The following is a 19,270-nucleotide window of genomic DNA, read 5'->3' on the forward strand; positions in this document are numbered from 1 at the left end:
GATCCTGCCTCTCATGCTCACAAATGTATCAATAATTCATCCTTGTGAGACTCCCATAGCTGCTTTTGCTCCAGTCACACTGTACCGACTTTTGTATTGATGGATTTATTGCACAAAAGCACAATATTTTGACATTTCATCTTTGATAAGTGGCACTTTGGCTGCATGACAATGTTACCTTTATACAACTGTGTTTCCATTTATGTATGCCTAAACTGCTGGCATCAGATGTCAGTGTGTCTATGCTGCTAATTCTAATGTTACCTCTAAATGTTTCCTAATAGTATGAAAGTGAATTAAGCTTTAGGATTTTGTCTTTGGCACTTACAAGGCAATATTTAATTATTTATTTATTAACTGAAGATTCAACGTTGGCAATGTTAGGAATAAAAAGTGGTTAAAATATCAGTTTGTGTTTTTAAGTTGAATACAAATCCACTCACAAATGACACAATACAAATAAGAATACATAAAGTATACATACTGTAACATATTCACATTAGCTTAGCTAGTTATAACAAAATTCCTATTGAGTTCTAAGCAAAATTTTAAAATTGGCACGACCCATTGATCTTCCACGTTGCACTTAAATAACTACTTAGGCAATAGTAATGTACTGCATGCTACCAACCCTAAAACAGCAGTTGTATGTACATACCAATAGTCCATTTGCAAGAAAATGAATTTGAAAGTAAAATATAATTTGTAGCTTAATTACTGTCCTCAAAGCTGCCATTGCTGCTGAAGTGGGAGGAAAATCTCATGGTGCTCATGGGATCAGATACATAACCTAAAAAAGCATAAAAAAAACAACAACAAACATGAAAACGACAAGAAAAACTTTTAAAGGGCTCCATGTAACTTTTATGGTGGAAGGTCTGACACCTGTTTGTGTGAAGATATGTATTGCTTTGCCTAGAATGCTTCTCATTCCTATCTATCATGGAGACAAGAAGGTGGCACCAATAGGCCCAGTTACAGATCAAATCTGTGAACAGGCAAGCCCACTCACACTAATGTTTTCCATTGTATTCCTTAGCAATAAAAACACCTTTTATTGAATACATACAAGAGAGATGAGTTTAATGCCATGCTATGTAGCATTATAGGCAAAGCAAAACAGCTGCATGAGTAAACAGGTGGCAAACCTCCAACAGGAAAAGTTTCATAGTGCACCTAAGATAATGTATTGGGAGACCAACCATTTCGATCAATTGGAGAGAACTGCATGCTTCTTCTGAGCTCCTCCAGTGTGAGGCCTCCTGATGCCCTCCTTCTCTCACTGCAGTAAAACACCACTATGTCTTATTGAACAGAAAGACAATACAAGCCTAAAAGACATACTGTGGTTCTTTGACATGCAGGAAGCAAGATGAAGCTGGATACTGTGTAATATGAGATCCTCTGGTCCACTCTCACTTTCTCAGCTGTGGTAAACATTATTCAATATTTATGACTGCTTTTGATGGGCAGGCCACAATATCTACAGCCTATATAAGCTCTTTGTCATTCCTGCCCATGGAGCCTAAATGACAAAATGTGGCTAAGGTTTAATAGATCCCATTCCTGTCATTGTAGTAGTAGGAGTCACTAGCACCACATACCAGGCAGTCTCATAGTGACTGTTACCACAATACATCAGCTCACAATAAGACGTCTTTCTTATTGGTCACAGCATACATATTTTACAGCCTTCCTTTGTTTTGTTGTTATTTAGTTGCTGGGAAACTCTGACATTTACTGTTACAGGAGATGCCTTTAGTTAGCATATTCAGTGAACAGTAACAAAATTATTGACCAGATCATAGATTAGTCTTAACTCCTTAACTGTTTGCTGGTTTAGTACTTTTAATTGATTGCAATAGCTCACAAAATCTACAGTTTAAGAAATACTCTAATCCAATTTGGCTTAAATGTAAAAAAAAAAAAAAAAAAAAAAAAAAAAAAATATATCACAAAAAGAGGACACTATGATAATGTTATACCAAATAATATTTTGTTTGGTTCTTCCTTTGCTTTTTAAAGTAGCTCCTCTTTGACAAATCTAAAGTGCTGCTCCTCAACCTTCTAGGTCCAAGGCTGGCCTGAAGTGTTCTTACCTCTGAGACCAGAAGGCGTATGCACGTGTATTAAGGGCATACTCCAGCTCAAAGCGAGAGCGGAGGGCTGCCACATGGCTCCGCCCTGGACCTCCTCGAGCTGCGAGGCAGTCCGACGATGAGGAGGGGGACAGGGAGCCACTGCTGTTACTGGAGGCAGGCGACATCAGCTGCAAAATGAAATAACAACATAAGCAACTACTGTAAATGTGTGCAGCATATACAACAAATGTCTTAGGTCCCACTTGTGATACAAGTCATTTTTACTTTCTGTTGATGTCATAATTGGAGCATTTTTGAGCAAAATTTGAATTGGCCCTGTATAGAAACTTTAAGTATATATTTTTTATTATAAATAATAAATACTACTTATTTTAATGTACATGCTGTGAATTGCATTGACTTGAGCACATACAGTAATTGTTATGACCATAAGCATAATAACTTAAGTATACCTCAATATTGGAAAGACATTCCTCCAAGTTTGATACAACTTCAGAGAACTCAGGTCTGTCCTGAAAAATAAAACAAAACAATAATACACAGGTGTGCCCTGTGCAGCAGCGGTCATTTGGTCCACACAGCAGGAAGAGGCTTCAAAGGCAGCTCTGCTCTCTCAGTCCACATCCACAGAGAGGCCATGATCCAGGTGCTTTTACATTATACATCATACCCACAAACAGTGGGCAGAAGATGACAACACACTCCTAAAAATACATGAAACAAGCTACACAAATATCATGAAAACACAATTTGTGAAACACATCAAGTTTCAAACTTAAAGTGACAGTAGTCCACAAAAGGCAGCTGGTGAGGCCTTTGGGAAAAGAACACTGGGCCCTATTAGCACATTTGCTAATGGTGAGGCTTAAACTAGACAAACATGTCCTGAACATGATATTCATAATGCATATATGGACCTCAGTAACACAAATAGTATTTTATTTACCTGATATGTGGATTTTTACACCATGTATGTAAAACATGTTTGACCATTTAATCCATTGTTTACATGACAAACACTTATCAACAGGCTCCACCTAAATCCCATGTGAACACTTAAAAAACTAAACTGCCATAGTGAAAGCCTATTAAGCTCTGAGGAAATTTTCAAAACGTTTCAGTGGGACAAGTGTATTACCCAGGGAGGCCATTTTGAGATAAGAGAGCTGGCAACAGGAGGAGTGTAGTACCAAAGTCGCTACTACGCTAGCACAGCCAACGCATCCTGACTCTTAATTAGGCCAAGCATACATTCCTCGCCAATTATGAACGTCATTGCACTGTTTATGCACCGGCAGCAACGCGTTATCAGGGGAAATGGCTGTTCTTTTTATTTTTCCTGGGCATGCACAATGGCTCATCTTCCAAGCCAATTTGTCTTAATTATCTTTTGTTGAAGAAATTAAAAAGTAATGTCATGTTCATGGTTAATATAATTTCTTGTTATTGTGCAGTACCTCTGGGGACGAGTTCCAGCCTCTCATCAAAAGTGCAGAGATGGGTTTGGGGATGGAGTAACCAATAGGAGGCCGTATGTGATGGTAGGCCATGTCTGCGGCCGCTGCAGCTACAACACACAGTAACACACATTTCAAAACCTCATCATGGAGTACTATTTATTCTCAAATTGTAACATTACTAGAGAAAAAGAAAAATTAGACCTATAGGAAATGTAAATAAATACATATAAACCCCCCCAAAACCCAAACGTTACCTGGTTTCAAATGTGCAAAAGGTATTTCTCCAGTGAGCAGCTCCCACAGACAGAGGGCATAGCTGAACATGTCTGCTTTTACAGAGTACCGAGTGCACTGTGTGAACACCTCAGGAGCCATCCAGCGCAGGTTCTGCACAAAGAGGCACTTTTATTATCATCTGATACACACAGGAAACCAAATATTGATGTAGGATGTTAAAGAAATAAATCATAGACCACAAACGCACACACAATGAAGCCCAATTACTGCCTAAAACACTGTGTCCCAGCAAGGGCAAGTGGTTTCGCACAACAGACATCTCCCAAGAGATGCAGCACACTTAGCACAAAACTGCAGTCCAAGCACTCTGTATACAGATGATTCAGCTCAAAATCTGCATCACGGCAGTTTTTAGCAGAGCGATAATTGATGGCAGGTGTGTGCAGAGACTGAACGACAACAAATAACACACTCACAACACACCACACTGTCAGTGCTGAGGAGACAATAGTGTACTACAGCCCCATGTATAGTAAATAAGGCTCTAAATCTACAGTATGTAGAGATGAAATACTGACCCCTGGCTGCTTTGTCATGTTGTCCTCATCCACAGACTGAAGGAAACGAGATTCTGCATCAAAGTAAAAGTTGCATTATGGTTTCAGATAGCTACTTAAATACTCATTATCTACACTCATTAAGTGTTTGCTTGTGTCTGCATTTCAGAACTTTAACGTGACTACTGACTGAGTATTATCTTTATTTACATTATCTATAGCTATAGCTAGTTTTCACAGGAAATATCTATTCTGATGCAAAACCTTTATTTCTGGGGATTTGGGAGAAGCATAAACTTTGAGGTTGAAGTTCGTTCCCTAACTGAAAACAATGCCAGATATGTGGTAAAAAACATTTTGTTTTGACTTGTTTGGTTGTGGTTCTATAAGACAAATAGTTTGGCCTCACCACCAAAGTCTGCGACCACAGCATGTCCATCCTCATAGAGCAGAATATTGTGACTGAAAGCAGACAAACACATCAGTGATTTGGGAGGGCATGCTGCTTTATGTAGCAGCCCACCTGTTGAGGTCCCGGTGGATGATGGGCTGGGTCAGGTTGTGCAGGTACTCCATGCCCTTGGCCACATCGATGGCGATAATGAGCTTAGACTGCAGGTCTATGAGCCTGTCCATGGACACATCATTAAAACAGCAGCCACTTAGAGCAGATCAATGACCCTGCCAATCACACACTGCACTTAACACGGATCAATAGGGCAGTCTATAAAGACTACACCTGAGCTCAGTTAGCCCAACACTTCATCTGGATCAATGGCCGGATCAGGGCCAGTGATTGGAGAGGAGGCCTCCAAGGTGGATAATGAGAATCTCTGGGTCTACACACACTTGTCCGACACTAAATAACTCATTAAGGTTGTTTGAAATCTAGCTGTAAACATTTAGTCTCTGTCATGGGAATCAGATGACCTGTGTAAACTAATACGGAACTACATTAATTTATCACAAACATGTTTATGTTGTGCTTTAATGTGTTCAAATAAAACTAGCTATTCACACTCACACTCAAGACTTGTGCAACAAGTCAAAAGACACAACCAAAATGGAAAAGACTGACAGGAAATATAAACAGGATAATATGAGTTAAACAGACAAATGAAAACGTCTGCTGTTACCTCTTCTGTTCATGCAGCAGGGAGAAGAGTGAGCCTCCAGAAATGTACTGAGTGACAATAGCAAACTGACTGGGGTCATCCAGACAGGCCCCCACAAAGTGAATGATGCAGGGATGGTTCAGACGGCACAGTATGGACACCTCTCTGCAGAACATGTCCACATCTGATTTGGAGCAGTATGTGTTTGCTCTGTACCTGGAAAGTGACAAATAAAACATATTAGGGTAATTTTACAGAGAAAATAAGTTACATTTTACACAGGTTTTATACCGTTTGATTGCAACGATTTTGTTTCTGCATTTGCCTTTGTAAACTCTGCCAAAAGAACCTAGAAAGACAAAAATTCATTACTGAGTGATGACTGGTGGTATGATGAAGAACTATAATTAATTACCTGATCCAATTATTTCATTAAACTCCAGTTCAGAGAGTTGTAGATGGAAATGAGAAGGGAGCGTGGCTCTGAGCAGGAGAACTTCAGCCTTCTCTGAGAAAAAAAAAAAAAAAACTTGGGAAAATGGGAAATGGTTGTATAGACAGTGTTATAGTGGGTGTATGTGTAATGAAGATTTTATAATTTAGTTCAGTATCGTTATAACACTGTGTACAAGAGAGGGATGATATGGCAAAAAGTTATGTTAAATAGTTTTGTTGTTGTTTTGGTCACATTTTTTTAAGATAAGTAGAGACTTACTTGCCTTTATGAAATAACTAAAGGAATCTGCTTTGTATTCAGATTACGATGGGAGGTTGGCCAATAGGTCAGGGAGGTGGGAAAATGAAATAGATGGTTTGTATTTGAGAACAGAGCTGAATATTATAACTGAATTACAACATATTAACGTTATATCACCCAACGTCTAGTCAGCCAGGAGTCTTTCTTGAAATGATATCTAACTACACCAACACAAAAGAGAAGAAGAGTGTAGAGACAGGCCCGTTCCTGTAGCAACAGAATAAATGTTATTATGTCTGCATTGCCCAGGTTCACTTCACTACCTTTAGTCATGCTTTTGATCTTTCCCAGAGGAGAAGGCACAGACACATACGATCCATCTACAAAGAAGACAGCATATAGAGAATTGATCTATAGTGTAATTCAATGTATAAATGTATTTATATTATAAATGTTATCGATATGTATCACTTCATATGGTCACTCACCCCCTCCTGGCTGGGAGTATTCATTGCATGGGGAATCATCAGGACGTTTATAATGTTTTAGTAATGTCACAATAGCATCATGGCCTAATTTTAGGGAAAACATATAGCTTAAGAAAAACATTAACATAAAAATATAGCTGAGTGGACCTTGCAATTAAAATGAAAGCGAAATAATAACAATTTATACCTTTTTCATAAGCCCACATCAGGCAGGTCTGCTCATCCTTCTCTCCACTGGATCTACTGGGGTCACAGGCCACCAGGTTCATGTCTGCCCCGTTATCCAAGAGGAACTGCACCAAACGGATGTGTCCATGGAAACAGGCGCTATGGAGTGCTGGTGGACAGACACAGGAATTATTTAAAAGAAATGAACTTGAATAAATGTAATAAAATCATTAGTTTGCTGATACCTGTGTGTCCATCGCGGCCTTGGTGGTTGATGCTCATTGCATTTTGATTCAACAGAAACTTCACCATCTCCAGGTCTTTTCCATAAGTACATGCACTATAAATTAATTGTTGACATAAATATTAATTGCTATTGGTAAAATAAAAGTGGATATTTAAGTTGCCTGTGTAGTGCTGTCTCGCTGAAGATATTCTCCTTAGGAATGCTATCTGTACCAGAAAGCTGGACAAGCTCCTTCACAGCTGCAAACTTTCCATTATAGCAAGCCCTGAAGAACAATAACATTTATGCTGCTTAGTCAGACCTCCTTTTCAGTAACGACTCAAAAACTGCCAATAAAACATTTACAAGTGTAATGGAGTGTCCCCATAAATGTTGACAGAGTGAGGCTGCACATCAAAGCCGCCCTGCAGAAGGTAATGCACAATCTCGTGATGACCAAATCTGGCACAGAAGTGAAGAGGGACGTGGTCTTCATTGTCCTGAGCATTCACTGAGTAGGATGGAAAATGAGAATAGCATGAAATACTTAGAAAATAAATTAGTCAAGTAATAAAATACTGTAATGCTTATAGCTTGTAGTCCTAGGTTTTACCATTAGCCTTGCTTTCTTCTGACATTAAAAGTTTGCAAATGCTGAGGTAGCCCTTTGCTGCAGCCAGATGCAGTGGTCGGTCTCCTACTTCACCAGAGGCATTCACATCAGCACTGAACTTCAACAGCAGTTTGGACACCTAAAACACAAAAATAAACTTTAGTTGTATCAGAAACACACACATAAATACAGACAGGTAGAATAGACTGAGATCAAAAATCTCACTTGCTCATGCCCATTGTAGGCAGCAATATGAAGAGGAGTGAAAAACACAGCATCTTGAACATTCACAAATGCTCCATGTTGTAGGAGTATATCAGCTGCCTGTACAAGGTGAAAACAAATATGACATTAATGTAATTAAATAAAGTAGGCCTATATAGATTACTCTACAGATCCTACCTCATGGTGTCCAGCTAATGTGGCCACATGTAGGGCAGTGAGAGCCCCATAGCCCACCTGCTGAACATCTGCTCCTCCATGGAGCAGCGCTGTCACAAGTTCAGCATTATCCTGAGGAGCAGAAACTGAATGTTTTAAAAATGCAACACTACCAGATATGTCTGAACAACAGTTATGCACTTGTCGTGTTGGCTTTGTGTGTACTTGCACTCCACCATGTGGTAAAACATTAGAAAGACCTTGACAATTTTTCACATAAAATAACAGAAACTTATTATAACCTTGTATGCTGCTAAGTGAAGAGCAGTAAAGCCATTTTTAGACAGTCGTGATGGACGCAGGCCTTTGAGAATCAGGGTACGAATATGGCCCGTGTTTCCTGTGCACAAAAATATAATTGTCGACATACATTCTTTCATCAAATCTCAATTTGAAACAATTGGTAACAATTTAAACTGCATAATTCATACATTTTCTTTGAACATAATCAAAGACCAGAGAGAGTCACCCTGCTCTAATCCTCTTTCTCACTGCCACATGTTGTTTGGCAGTTATTAATAGACTGTGGTGGGCTCACATACCTCCACAGACACAGCAGAGATGCAGCAGAGACAGCCCCTTGTCTGTTCGGTAGTTCAGGTTCACCTTCTGAAAAGCCTCATCGGAGCTAAGAGATATTTTAAACATTTATTTGAAGTCATTTTCATATTTAAAAAAATGTAAAATGTCATCACCTAAAAGCAAGGTTGAGATCTGCTATCTGGGACTCTTGTAGCTGAAAATCATCCTCCAATCTCTCAATGATAACGCCATATGATTCACACACCTTCTTCTTCCACTCATCTACACCCAAAAATAATAGTTACCCATGCACGGCTTAACATAAATTTACATGCACTGCTATATAGTTTACACTGTAATTAAAGTCAAGTAACTCTTGTAAGCTATTTTGAATCATGCCTACATTTTTGCCAGGGAGAAAGTCTCACATGATGCAAACCTACTAAAGACAAATGATCCTATCTTTACCTGTGCATGTTTGAGAAGGTCTTGATTTATAATTTCCCATTGATTCAGCGGCTCTCCTACTGTATGCCCTGTAGTTTGGTTAACTACAGTCAAGTGGTAATGCAATCTGCTGCCGTTCCACAATTGCCCCGGTGCAGATAAAGGGGGATCATGACGGGGATCTAAAAATAAAACCCCTTTGAATGGAATGTCTAACAACAATGACAACTGATCTGCCTTCAAATGTGAACATCACAGAGTTATTATATGTTAGCATCCAACACACAAAGCAGGTTATTGCTGGTTTTTGTGTAAATCTAGAAAAATTATTGTTGCCTAAGTCTAAACCTATCTTCATAAAAATGGCACACTGAGTTATATAAGTTAGATTTTTCAAACTGGGGTCCCTGGATTGTGTGTTAAGGTAACACAAAGAAAAAACTTTCACTTTCACACACTTCAATTTCACTTACTACATTTTGTTAAAACGTAATAACAGAAGTACAAATAATATGCTCTCAGTTATATTTGTTTTCACATAAACCATAAAAGTGACTGCACAACAAAGATAAATTAATAAAAATTATTTAATTAAATTTAAGTAATTATGTAATTATGAATACATGTAAAAACAGGAACAATAATAAATAATATAAAGGAAAAGTTTTTTGCATTATCTTGCCCCAATGTGCCCCAAGAAAGATTTGACCCTGCCTATGCTTACATTATTTAAAACATGATTAAACCCAATGCCATACCAAATATGACAGGACTACTGGGCTGACAATTTCTGAGTGATTACATTGAAAAGTCCTGTTCTGAACTTCAACATTTCCTTCAGATTCTTGGTCTCTAAAGCCTGCTGCATAGACAACAACTGTGTGTCTTTGGGTAAAGTTATTGTAGTGTCATTTAGCACAGCTTGAAGCATCTCCAGGGACTTGGAGAAAGAGGTTTTCTGATCGGAGCAAAGGGGAAACAGACAAGCGTTCCACAAACTGCAACAGGACACATCACCAGAAAAATTTAGTCTTTCACTCTCCATTCCCCAGTGGAACAGGCAGTAAGGTAGACTCAAACCAAAAAGTTTCAGAGCTGAGATATTCGCGCAATGGTCCACAGAGCTCTTTAGGTTGTCATTTATCCCAAACACAACTGTTACATATCCAGTGCTGTGCTTGTGGTCAATGCAAAGTGAATGCATGAAGACTGAATCAGGAACAGACAGACCAGGGTGAACCCAGCAGCTACTTATTATGGACCCTTTGCCAATATAAACTCCAGCTTCAAGTTGGCAATATTCTACAACTGAACCAATTCCCACAGAGCAGCTGGTATCAACCACACTGTACATCACGCAGCAGGAAGTAGAGTCTTCATTGTTCTCACTGTTGTATAGACTAAAGGCAGAGGATAGAAGGCCTAGTTCATTTCTCATTGCTGCGTCTTGAGTGAGGTGATAGAGGAACTCAGACGTGGTCCCGATGTGGTAAAACTTGGAGTTGTTCAGAAGAATCACATTCAGTGGAGTGCCTCTGAGAAGGTGGAAGATTTTTTTACGGATTTCAACCAGATTGCCTTCCTCTTTGGTGACATTGGCAGTGTTGCTAGTGTAGTCTATGGAGGCTTCTGGACCAAGAGCTTGAAGGAAATCCCCATATGCATCAATCTCACATTCCAAGGGTCCCACTTCTTTGAGTAAATTGAGGAGAAGCTGTGAGGTTTTGAGGTCAAAGTAATATGTACTGTCTGTATACACAAACTCTCTGCCCAGGGTACTATTACAGACAGCTCCAGTGTCTCGCATTTTATTGACACTGGGTTTGTGTAGAAAACGCAAACAGGAAGTGGCCTGCATTTCCGTGTGGGACGATGTTTCAGAAGGGTCCAACACAAACACTCCATGTGTGGTGCCTATAGACAGAGAAGATGGGTGGCCTAAAGCAGTAAAACCAGGTTTGTCAAAGCTGATGCACTGATCTTCTGCGATACTGTACAGCTCGATATCGTCAGCGCAGGTCACGAGAACGCCAGGCTTCATGTGCGATGGGAAGTCCACATACATGGCCATTTTTAATTCCAACATCTGGTACAGAGGGTTTCCAAGGGGCAGCGCAGTAAAGATCTTCCCTAACGCACTGGCACTAGGCAAACGCTGACTCAGTCCACCTAAAAAAGCAACAATGGAAACAAAAACAAAAAAAAGCCATTACTGCTGCTGATTTATTATTAATGATTTGGATCTGAATTATTTGTTTATATGTGATTACCTCCCAAGGGAAAGTATGTGTGCCCTAATATCTGTTAGAGATGTCAAACTACTATTAACTTCTTGTAGCTTTGTATTATCATAAGCAATTTTTGCAAGACGAAATGTTCTTGAGCACAGGGGGGTATTAAAATAAACAAATAAATATATTGCCATGGGCTACATAATATTTTATACAGTAAATATAACTTTAAAAGAACCAAACCTGCATGAATTAGCAGAACTCTGAGTTTGTTCAGAACTGTCCCATAGATGTTACTGAGGTGTTGAAGTGTGTACAGAGTGGAGCCTCCATTGCCTAAAAACAAGTAATTAAACTCGTATTACAGTTATTACAGGGATTAAAACACAATTAATTCGTGAATTGTACTCACCGATTTTATAGCCAGGTGGATCTGAGACAACTTTGTAGTCAATGCCAAGAGGAAGCTCCTTTCTTTTAATTTTCTCATTTATCTGCAGCTCATACGCATCTTTTTGACTCTCATCCACAGCTGTCACTACGACCACATCCCAGAACTCTCCAGGCTTCACCTCACGCCCTTCAATAAAGTCAAATCCATCAAAGAAGTGATGTTACCTTAAGTCTAAACTAAAGGTAACACTTTCCTTACCTCGCAAATCATCAAATTTAAGTAGCTTCTGGTGTGTTGCGATTTTCAGTTGTTTGTTATATTCCTCGCCCATCGTGGTTTCGCCGAATAATAATAAAAATTTACTCGATAAAAACAAATGTGGCATAGATCCATGCATTCACAGCTGTCAGCGGCCGGCTACTTCCGGGTATTGTCACGTGAATCACTCAGCTCACGGTGATTGGTTCGCGGCAGATCTTACATGTAGTTATGGCATTGGAAAATAGTTTTGTTAAAATTAAGCAATTACTTAATATAGCCTCACCTTAGCTTTATTCAAGTCAAAATCCCAATTCGAATACTATGCCTACATCTTGACACAAACAAAACACTCCTTCCTATTTCTTGTTATATCTTCTAAGAGTGAATGAGAAGTGGGTGAATGTTCAACAAATCAAATTGAGAAAAGATATTTAAGTGACTTGCAACACAAATTCTCTTCTTGTAAAAACAGGTACAGTGCTCTACAAAACATAAAGCACACAGCAGGCATGAGCAGAGGCAGATCTTACATTCTTTCATTGCAGATGCATTCAATGCTATTTTCACTGAGACACAGACATTATATCGCTCCAAGGGTCTGCACCTGTTACAGCTTTATTAACATCCCAAAATGTACCCTCCAGCTGTATTTTCTTTTCTCATAAAAAATGGTTAAGGAATGACAAGAATGCTGAGAGCAGGGTCTAATACTGAGACAACAGCTCAAGTGAGGATAATCCACTGGCCTATTGTATTTATTGTTCATTTAAGACAGCTTGAAGTGAAGCACATGGGAGTAAGTGCATTATAGTAGAAATGCAACGACATGAGTTACATTCAAACATAGAAAATATACTGTGCTTAAGCTGTAACCCCACAGAGAGGTAAAAAACTGGAACAATGTTATATTTTTACTTCAAACAATGAGTTTCAAACTAGAAATGATCATAAATACATACACATTAAATATTATATAAATTAGTATTGCATAAGTTAAATCTATTCTTGCAAAAACCTAAGAAGATTAAGTTATGTGAAAGAGCTTTACAAGACTCAGTATTGCTTCATAGTGCTAAAAATTTTACATTTTTGTACAGTTCAGAGGAGATGCAGCATTCATATTGCTGTCCAGAGGAAGTTTAAGCAGTCTGGCTGTGTTTGTTAGCCTCCAGAAAGAGACTACAAGCAGCAAACGCACTGTAAAAACTGGAGGAAAGTCCAGCAATGTCTGTGGAGATGTAAGGCAGGACTCCTGGTGTGGCCTGGTTGTAGTACGTGATCTGAAACAAACACAGACCACTTCAATGCACCTGTCCATAACAGCCTTGTCTAATATAGTGATAAGAAAAAGGGTGAAAAATGTTTGCATGCAGTGTGAATTTGACCAACCTTGGACACAGAACTGCACTCTTCTAATATGGTAAATCCAGCACAGAGCACCTCTCCCCTGGTGTACTCCTCAGTGGGTGGGTGAGTGGGCAAAGTGACTGAACGCAATGCAATCAAATAAGGGTCCCTAAGAAACAAAGGTAGTTAGTTTTAATAGGAGTAAATGGAAAAAAGCCTGCAACCAGGACAACATCACATGTGAAGTCATGCATTTACATTTTGTGTTTCGGATGTCTAAGTATGAAAGAGCACCTGGCATCACAAGGCTTCCTCCGAGATGCCAACAGTATGAACTCCATGCCTTTGTCTCGTTTACTGACTGATGGGGCAGTTACCCGATATATGGTGTCATCCTCATCTGCCTGCATTATCACCTCACACTCTCTGAAGAAATATTAAAGGAACAACATTATCCTGTTTGTGATCTATGTTATCATGTTGTTTCCTCATCACAAACAGACCTGAAGTTGTGTTTTGCTTCATTCACACATGTTTAAAAGGTGCATTACGCAACTTTTCTGGTGGAGGGTATGTCACCTGCTTGTCTCCCTGGAGATATTATTACTTTGCCTGAAATGTTCCATGATATGACATTAAACATATCTATCTAAAATTTACTCATTATGGGGGCTCCTATTGCTAAAACATACAATAATTCTCTGTGAATATTGTTGCCTCTCCACAGATCTCACCTGGAATGTAGTCTATAATTGTTGCCCTTGAGATAGTTTAATCTCAACATTCCAGGCAAAGCAATAACATCTCCAAGAAAACAAGCAGGTGTCAGACCCTACACCAGAAAAGCTCACAAGAGTCTATTTTGTGTACGATAGGACCTTTTAGTACAAATACAGTGAAAAAAAGATTGTAAAATATGAATGACTACGGAGACAGTTACGTACTCGTAGTGTTGGTCCCACTGTTTTCTCCTGGTTAGGTCGGACAGTAAATGAAACGTCTGCTCTGCTGGAACACACACACGCATCTCCACCTTGAACAGCAGCCTTTGGTTTTCCTCCTGTGTGTACAACCTGACCTAAGATGCACAGTCCATAGTGAATCAAGGTGTATTTTCTCCACAGGACAAAAGCTAAAACATGTACGACATGCCTGTTGTGTTTTCAATATAAACACACATGCAGTGGGAAACCTTCACACTTCTGACCTTGTTTTTCTCAGAGGTTAAAACCCAGCTGTTTCTCGCATCCATTAGTTTCAGAGCTGATACATTATTGTAGCTCAGGTACATCTATAAATTAGAATTACACAAAACATAATCATAAAGCAACAATAATATTAAGAGTAAAAGAAACTAACTCTGAAATACCTGGTTACTTGGATCCCAGGGGACAGAAAGAGGAACTTCATTTTGCTTACAGGAGATTATATATTTTCTACACATATAATTTATCATTAGCTTGTAAGCAGACGAATTTAGAATTAAATATAAAAAAATTGATATCAAATGTATACATTATGAATAATTCACCTGTCAAGTCGAATCTTCTTTCTAGCAATGGCTTCCTTATAGCGTCGTATCCCATCCTGTTCAAACAGACAAATAAAACTACTCAATCTGCAAACAAGACAAAACTGGTGTTTTATTTTTCATTAAACACACCACAGGTTCAGGCCGAATACGCGGAAGAGTTTGTGGTTTTCGGTCACTGTCTAGAACTTCAAATGTCATAAAAGCACTGTTTATATGACGCAAAGGCTCCCCACCCTGGTAGGCCTCTGCACATACTCCCACCTCCATGCTACAATAACAATAAAACCATATGTAAACTGAACATTTTATGGTTTTAAAGAAAATACAGAAATTAAAGGTTAAACTCACCTGTGCTTAAAGGCATTATTTACAATGGCTTTTAGCACCAACCGATCTCCAATGTGTGATGGGCCCCGGAAATGAAACATATCAATGGTCCTAAGAGTTGGGTGAGCATTACATAAGCGGCTGAAATAAACAATAGACACAAAAACATTATTAGAAGTAATTATTACTAAATGTTCACTCAGGCACCTGCCTCTGACTTAACATATGTGTACATGTAAACTCAAAATGTTTAATTATCAGAATTGCGGTTTGGAGATGCTTTGGCCCTTGCAGATTTGCACTATGCTTGAGATTTTTAAACATTTTAAACACTAATGATTTATGTAATTTAACACACATTTTATGTGATGCCTAGTGCCTAATAAATCAACTAATCAATGTCATGATAGAAAAATATTTTTTATTTCCAGTATAGCTTTTTTCACTTGATATATCAGTGTACATTTTGTTGTTCATAGCCAGTGGGTTAGATAATACCAGGTTTATTACCATGCTGAAATGGTGGCCACATTCTCCATCCAGGCCATGATCTGGCCCCCGAAAGTGCTGACCTGATGGTTTGCATGAGGAGGTAGCACCAGCTCCACACTCTCCACTCGAGTCCTCTCTGCTGGCACAGCATCCTCGTACTGCTGGCACTCTCCTGGAGGGAAACAAGAACAAGGAGCTTAACCAAATCAGATTTGAAATGGAGCAATAACAGCGTCATATGCTGAGTTATAAAGCCTGTACCCAGCTGAGAGGTGCTGCTGCTCAGTAGGTCTGTAATGATCTCAGCATGTATGAGCCTCATCCTCCGGCGCTCCGCTGCCAGGCTGTACTCCATCTGCTCTGACTGTGTGTGAGGGCTCACCTGCTTCAGCTGGACCTGTGCATAATAACCATAACATGTTTGCAACAGAAAACTAAATTATCTCAAATACTGTACATAAAGTGCCACTTTACCTTCCCAGCCTCAGTTCGCCTGGCGACAAAAGTGGCAAAGGCATGGCACACCCTCCACTGTCTGTCTGTGTAAAGGTCTTCACAAGTGACAAGTATTCCAACCTTTACAAGAGACAACAAGTTTACGACATTTGTCTGAATCAAGATGAAAGTTCACCATTGTAAAAGCAGGGCTATACTCACCTCCATACTAGATGTGAAGGCTCTGTTGACTTTTGCAATAATATTAACAACTTTTCCAACACTGTGGGAAATACGCATGTCTTCATTGTCAACACTGGCTTTGATTATACTAGCAACAATACACTAGAGCAGAGGTCTCCAGCCTTCCTCCTGTGAGCTACTTTTTGTAAAACAAAAATGCCAGCGAGCTACTAATTTTAGCAGTAAATGTAAGAGTCATGGCAAGCAGTAGATGGGTTACAGTTAGATACCTATAAAACGTAACCCATCATCTAGTAATCGGTGCACAAAGGTAGGCATCAAAATGATACATTTAAGCTACAGGTTGGAGGTCATTCTCACAGTTATCTAAATAAATTTGATGTTAAACATAATCTGCCAATAAGGAACATGGAGTATAATACTGTACCCAATGGTGTGTTCAAAATGGATGTCATCCACAGAGGCAGTGATACAGGAACAACCAGCATGTCTTTCCGCTAGAAGAAGTTATTGAATAAATTAGGCAGGGAACACATTTCATGGTGGGATAATAACAAATAATTGTTCTATTTAAAAAAAAATCATTAATGGGCAGCTTTATCAAATTACTAAAGCAAAACATAAACTTGTCCTTAGATTAAACATTTGCATGTGATATTGTATCTGTGCTGACCATAGACTGTATAATGGTGCTGACCTGACAGACAGGCAGTGGAGTCCATCCACTTGAGTAGCTGCCCCACACTGAGCTCCCCTCGGTGGTTCGCGTGGCAAGGCAGAACAATCTGGCTCATCTTTACTTCAGTGGGGTTTCTGTACACTTCGCCACTCTCATCACTCCCCCGCCTCTCTGCATCCTTTTCATTTGACATCACGGTGAGCTGTGGTATAAAAACAAAACTTTTAGGTACTTACAAAACTTTATAATTATTTAATGGATTTTTATATTCTGCTCTACTACATTATTATTATTTTTAATAGCACTTGTTGGCTGTCTTGTCTGCTGTCACACAACTCCTAGGCCATCCTGCAAAGCACTACTGAATACTGACAAATGTGGAAGAAGTGTTGAGGTAATAACAATAAGTAATAAATACACAGCATATAACACTGTATTATAAGTCCAGTAAAACTACATCTTCAGTGTGCATGCATTGTATTGTGTCAGTCTAGCTCAGTGCAGTTTAAGACGCTTTCAGTAATCTCAGATGAATTTCTCAACAAAGCTGCACAACTTCAAGCCTGTGAAAGTATACTACATTGTTTATAAAATAAATCACACAATGACTATTTTAGTCACTGCTGTCACTGCCTTTTTCCAAAGCTCGGGCACAAAGTATTTTAAGAACAGGAGACACGAGATTAGTGGAGTCTATTTGTTGAGAACTAAGTGTTTGGCCATAACTTCTGTCCTAAAGGGGGGCACATGCAACCCACGAGACCCCCTCTCTTTTTGACGGCTCACCTGTTTTTCGTGTTACTGTTGACAGATGTAGTGACCTTTACATGAGCCACACGAACGGAATACCAACACTGTCAATGAATTTTAAGCAGGTTTTGATTCAAAGTACAAAATCATTGTGTCTAACTGTGTCTGTTGACTAGACTAAGCAGTAAACAAAAATACACAACACGCTTGCCCATACACTTTCATGCACTTACCTCAAAAAGTTGTTACACACGGTAAAACTGAGATCAAGAAGAGTTGTCCAAAATAGTTGCTACAAAATATAAAAGTAGGAAGAAAACGAGTCTGCGGGCCAGACAGCGGCTCTGTGCATTCTGTGCATTTTGCCCATATGAACTCAAGCACCCAACAATCTCTCAACTGTTAGAGCCTCACCACCATCTGAGCTGAAGGAGAGGGAGGAGGGGAGGCCGACCCCTGTCGTGTTTAATTTTAAGGTGGAATTTCCCTGAAGTGCGCAGATGTCTTTTTTTCGGGCAGACCCCAATAACAGTGTCGGTCATACGGAGGGAAGAACAAAAAATAAAAATAGAAATGAAATCAATTTCATAATCTAAGTTTACATTCATTCATTTCGTTTTGCACTTTTATTATTATTGTTTTTTTTAACCACATATGTTAAAAGTGCTCTATGTAACTTTTCGGTTGGGCGTCTGTCACCTTTTTGTTTCTATGAATATGTCATTGCTCTGCTTCGAATGTTCCACAGTATGACATTAAACAGAACAACCTTACATTCTTTTACATTTTAGATTTTTTTATTGCTCAAAAATACCTTGGGAAAACAGGCATTCAGACTGTGAATGGGGATGCCTCTCCACAGATCTGACCTGTAACTTGGTCTGATTTAGTTTCCATGAAGGTAGAATGGTTCAGCACCATACTGTGAAACATTTCAGACAAAACCTCCAACAGAAAAGTTACACAATGCACCTTTAATTAAAAGTGCACTAGGTAACTTTTTGGTTGGGGGTTCGTCACCCGCTGGTTTCTATACATATGCCACTGCTTTGCCTGGTACGTTCCACAGTATGACCTTAAACGGGTCTACCTTACCTTTGCTCAATTACAGGTGGTTTTACTATTCAAAAATACAGAGAAAAACAAACATTCTGACTGAGCATGACCTCTCCGCAGATCTGACCTGTAACTTGGTCTGGTTTGGATGAAAATATAAAGGTTTAATGCCATACTGTGAAACATTCCAGTCAAAGCAATAACATCTCCATGGAGAAAAGCAAACCGATCCTCCCCCAGAAAAATTACACAATGCACCTTTAAAAACTAAAAATGTGACCACCTCTAAGTAGGCATAACCATGGATTGATCTGTAAGTGACCTATAATTTTGTATAAATCAAATGTACCGATTGCACTAAACATGCAATGTGTAATACTCCGTTTATATTCAACAAGTGTTACAATTAATGTAGATTCTTGCCCCAAATTGCGCTCATTAAGAATCAGCGTCAAAGCCGTAAAGTGAAAGCATGAATAGGTAGACC

General features: G+C 39.1%; 2 protein-coding genes across 5 annotated transcripts; both read right to left on the reverse strand.

The window, feature by feature from the left end:
* Positions 1-376: 376 nt before the first annotated feature.
* On the reverse strand, positions 377-12,120 carry tnni3k (TNNI3 interacting kinase). 3 transcript variants are annotated; one of them, XM_055164955.1, is made up of 27 exons: positions 11,957-12,120; positions 11,717-11,884; positions 11,548-11,640; positions 8,800-8,908; positions 8,647-8,732; positions 8,347-8,444; positions 8,066-8,176; positions 7,889-7,987; positions 7,664-7,802; positions 7,417-7,561; positions 7,232-7,336; positions 7,070-7,164; positions 6,844-6,993; positions 6,657-6,740; positions 6,492-6,548; positions 5,887-5,979; positions 5,763-5,820; positions 5,493-5,687; positions 4,880-4,984; positions 4,766-4,818; positions 4,378-4,430; positions 3,817-3,949; positions 3,560-3,669; positions 2,555-2,614; positions 2,100-2,269; positions 1,203-1,282; positions 377-790 (listed from the first exon to the last, which is right to left on the reverse strand). In XM_055164955.1, the coding sequence occupies exons 1-27, from the start codon at positions 12,093-12,095 to the stop codon at positions 711-713; spliced, it is 2,868 nt and encodes a 955-aa protein (XP_055020930.1). In that variant the 5' UTR covers positions 12,096-12,120; the 3' UTR covers positions 377-710. The 3 variants fall into 3 exon arrangements, with proteins under 3 accessions (XP_055020930.1, XP_055020931.1, XP_020788756.2); XM_055164956.1 differs by lacking the exons at positions 11,548-11,640; positions 11,717-11,884; positions 11,957-12,120 and adding an exon at positions 9,095-9,162; XM_020933097.2 differs by lacking the exons at positions 377-790; positions 1,203-1,282; positions 2,100-2,269; ... (19 more) ...; positions 8,647-8,732; positions 8,800-8,908 and adding an exon at positions 9,643-11,242.
* Positions 12,121-12,225: 105 nt separating this feature from the next.
* On the reverse strand, positions 12,226-18,136 carry LOC110167759 (acyl-coenzyme A thioesterase 11-like). Of its 2 annotated transcripts, none has more exons than XM_055164957.1 (16): positions 17,961-18,136; positions 16,996-17,179; positions 16,726-16,795; positions 16,317-16,377; positions 16,134-16,235; positions 15,921-16,056; positions 15,678-15,831; positions 15,189-15,308; positions 14,970-15,108; positions 14,838-14,893; positions 14,676-14,742; positions 14,514-14,597; positions 14,251-14,384; positions 13,565-13,732; positions 13,349-13,475; positions 12,226-13,239 (listed from the first exon to the last, which is right to left on the reverse strand). In XM_055164957.1, exons 2-16 carry the CDS (start codon positions 17,168-17,170, stop codon positions 13,099-13,101), a joined length of 1,734 nt encoding a protein of 577 aa, XP_055020932.1. In that variant the 5' UTR covers positions 17,171-17,179; positions 17,961-18,136; the 3' UTR covers positions 12,226-13,098. The 2 variants fall into 2 exon arrangements, with proteins under 2 accessions (XP_055020932.1, XP_020788795.2); XM_020933136.2 differs by having other exon boundaries at positions 12,229-13,239; positions 13,601-13,732.
* Between the last annotated feature and the right edge of the window lie 1,134 nt (positions 18,137-19,270).

The sequence above is a fragment of the Boleophthalmus pectinirostris genome, unplaced genomic scaffold (assembly GCF_026225935.1).
Source record: "Boleophthalmus pectinirostris isolate CB_2022bp ecotype Guang Dong unplaced genomic scaffold, ASM2622593v1 HiC_scaffold_7, whole genome shotgun sequence".
NCBI classification, from domain to species: Eukaryota; Metazoa; Chordata; class Actinopteri; order Gobiiformes; family Gobiidae; genus Boleophthalmus; species Boleophthalmus pectinirostris.

Excerpts from the sequence above, each read along its gene's own strand:
- LOC110167759 (XM_055164957.1), bottom strand. The coding sequence starts at position 17,170 with ATGTCAAATGAAAAGGATGCAGAGAGGCGGGGGAGTGATGAGAGTGGC. Across the intron at positions 14,385-14,513 it reads TAACCTCTGAGAAAAACAAG|GTCAGGTTGTACACACAGGA; the intron begins GTCAGAAGTGTG and ends TGTGCATCTTAG. Across the intron at positions 13,476-13,564 it reads AGACATCCGAAACACAAAAT|GGACCCTTATTTGATTGCAT; the intron begins GTAAATGCATGA and ends TTTGTTTCTTAG.
- tnni3k (XM_055164955.1), bottom strand. The coding sequence starts at position 12,095 with ATGCATGGATCTATGCCACATTTGTTTTTATCGAGTAAATTTTTATTA. Across the intron at positions 7,988-8,065 it reads CATTAGCTGGACACCATGAG|GCAGCTGATATACTCCTACA; the intron begins GTAGGATCTGTA and ends CACCTTGTACAG. Across the intron at positions 2,270-2,554 it reads AATGTCTTTCCAATATTGAG|CTGATGTCGCCTGCCTCCAG; the intron begins GTATACTTAAGT and ends TTCATTTTGCAG.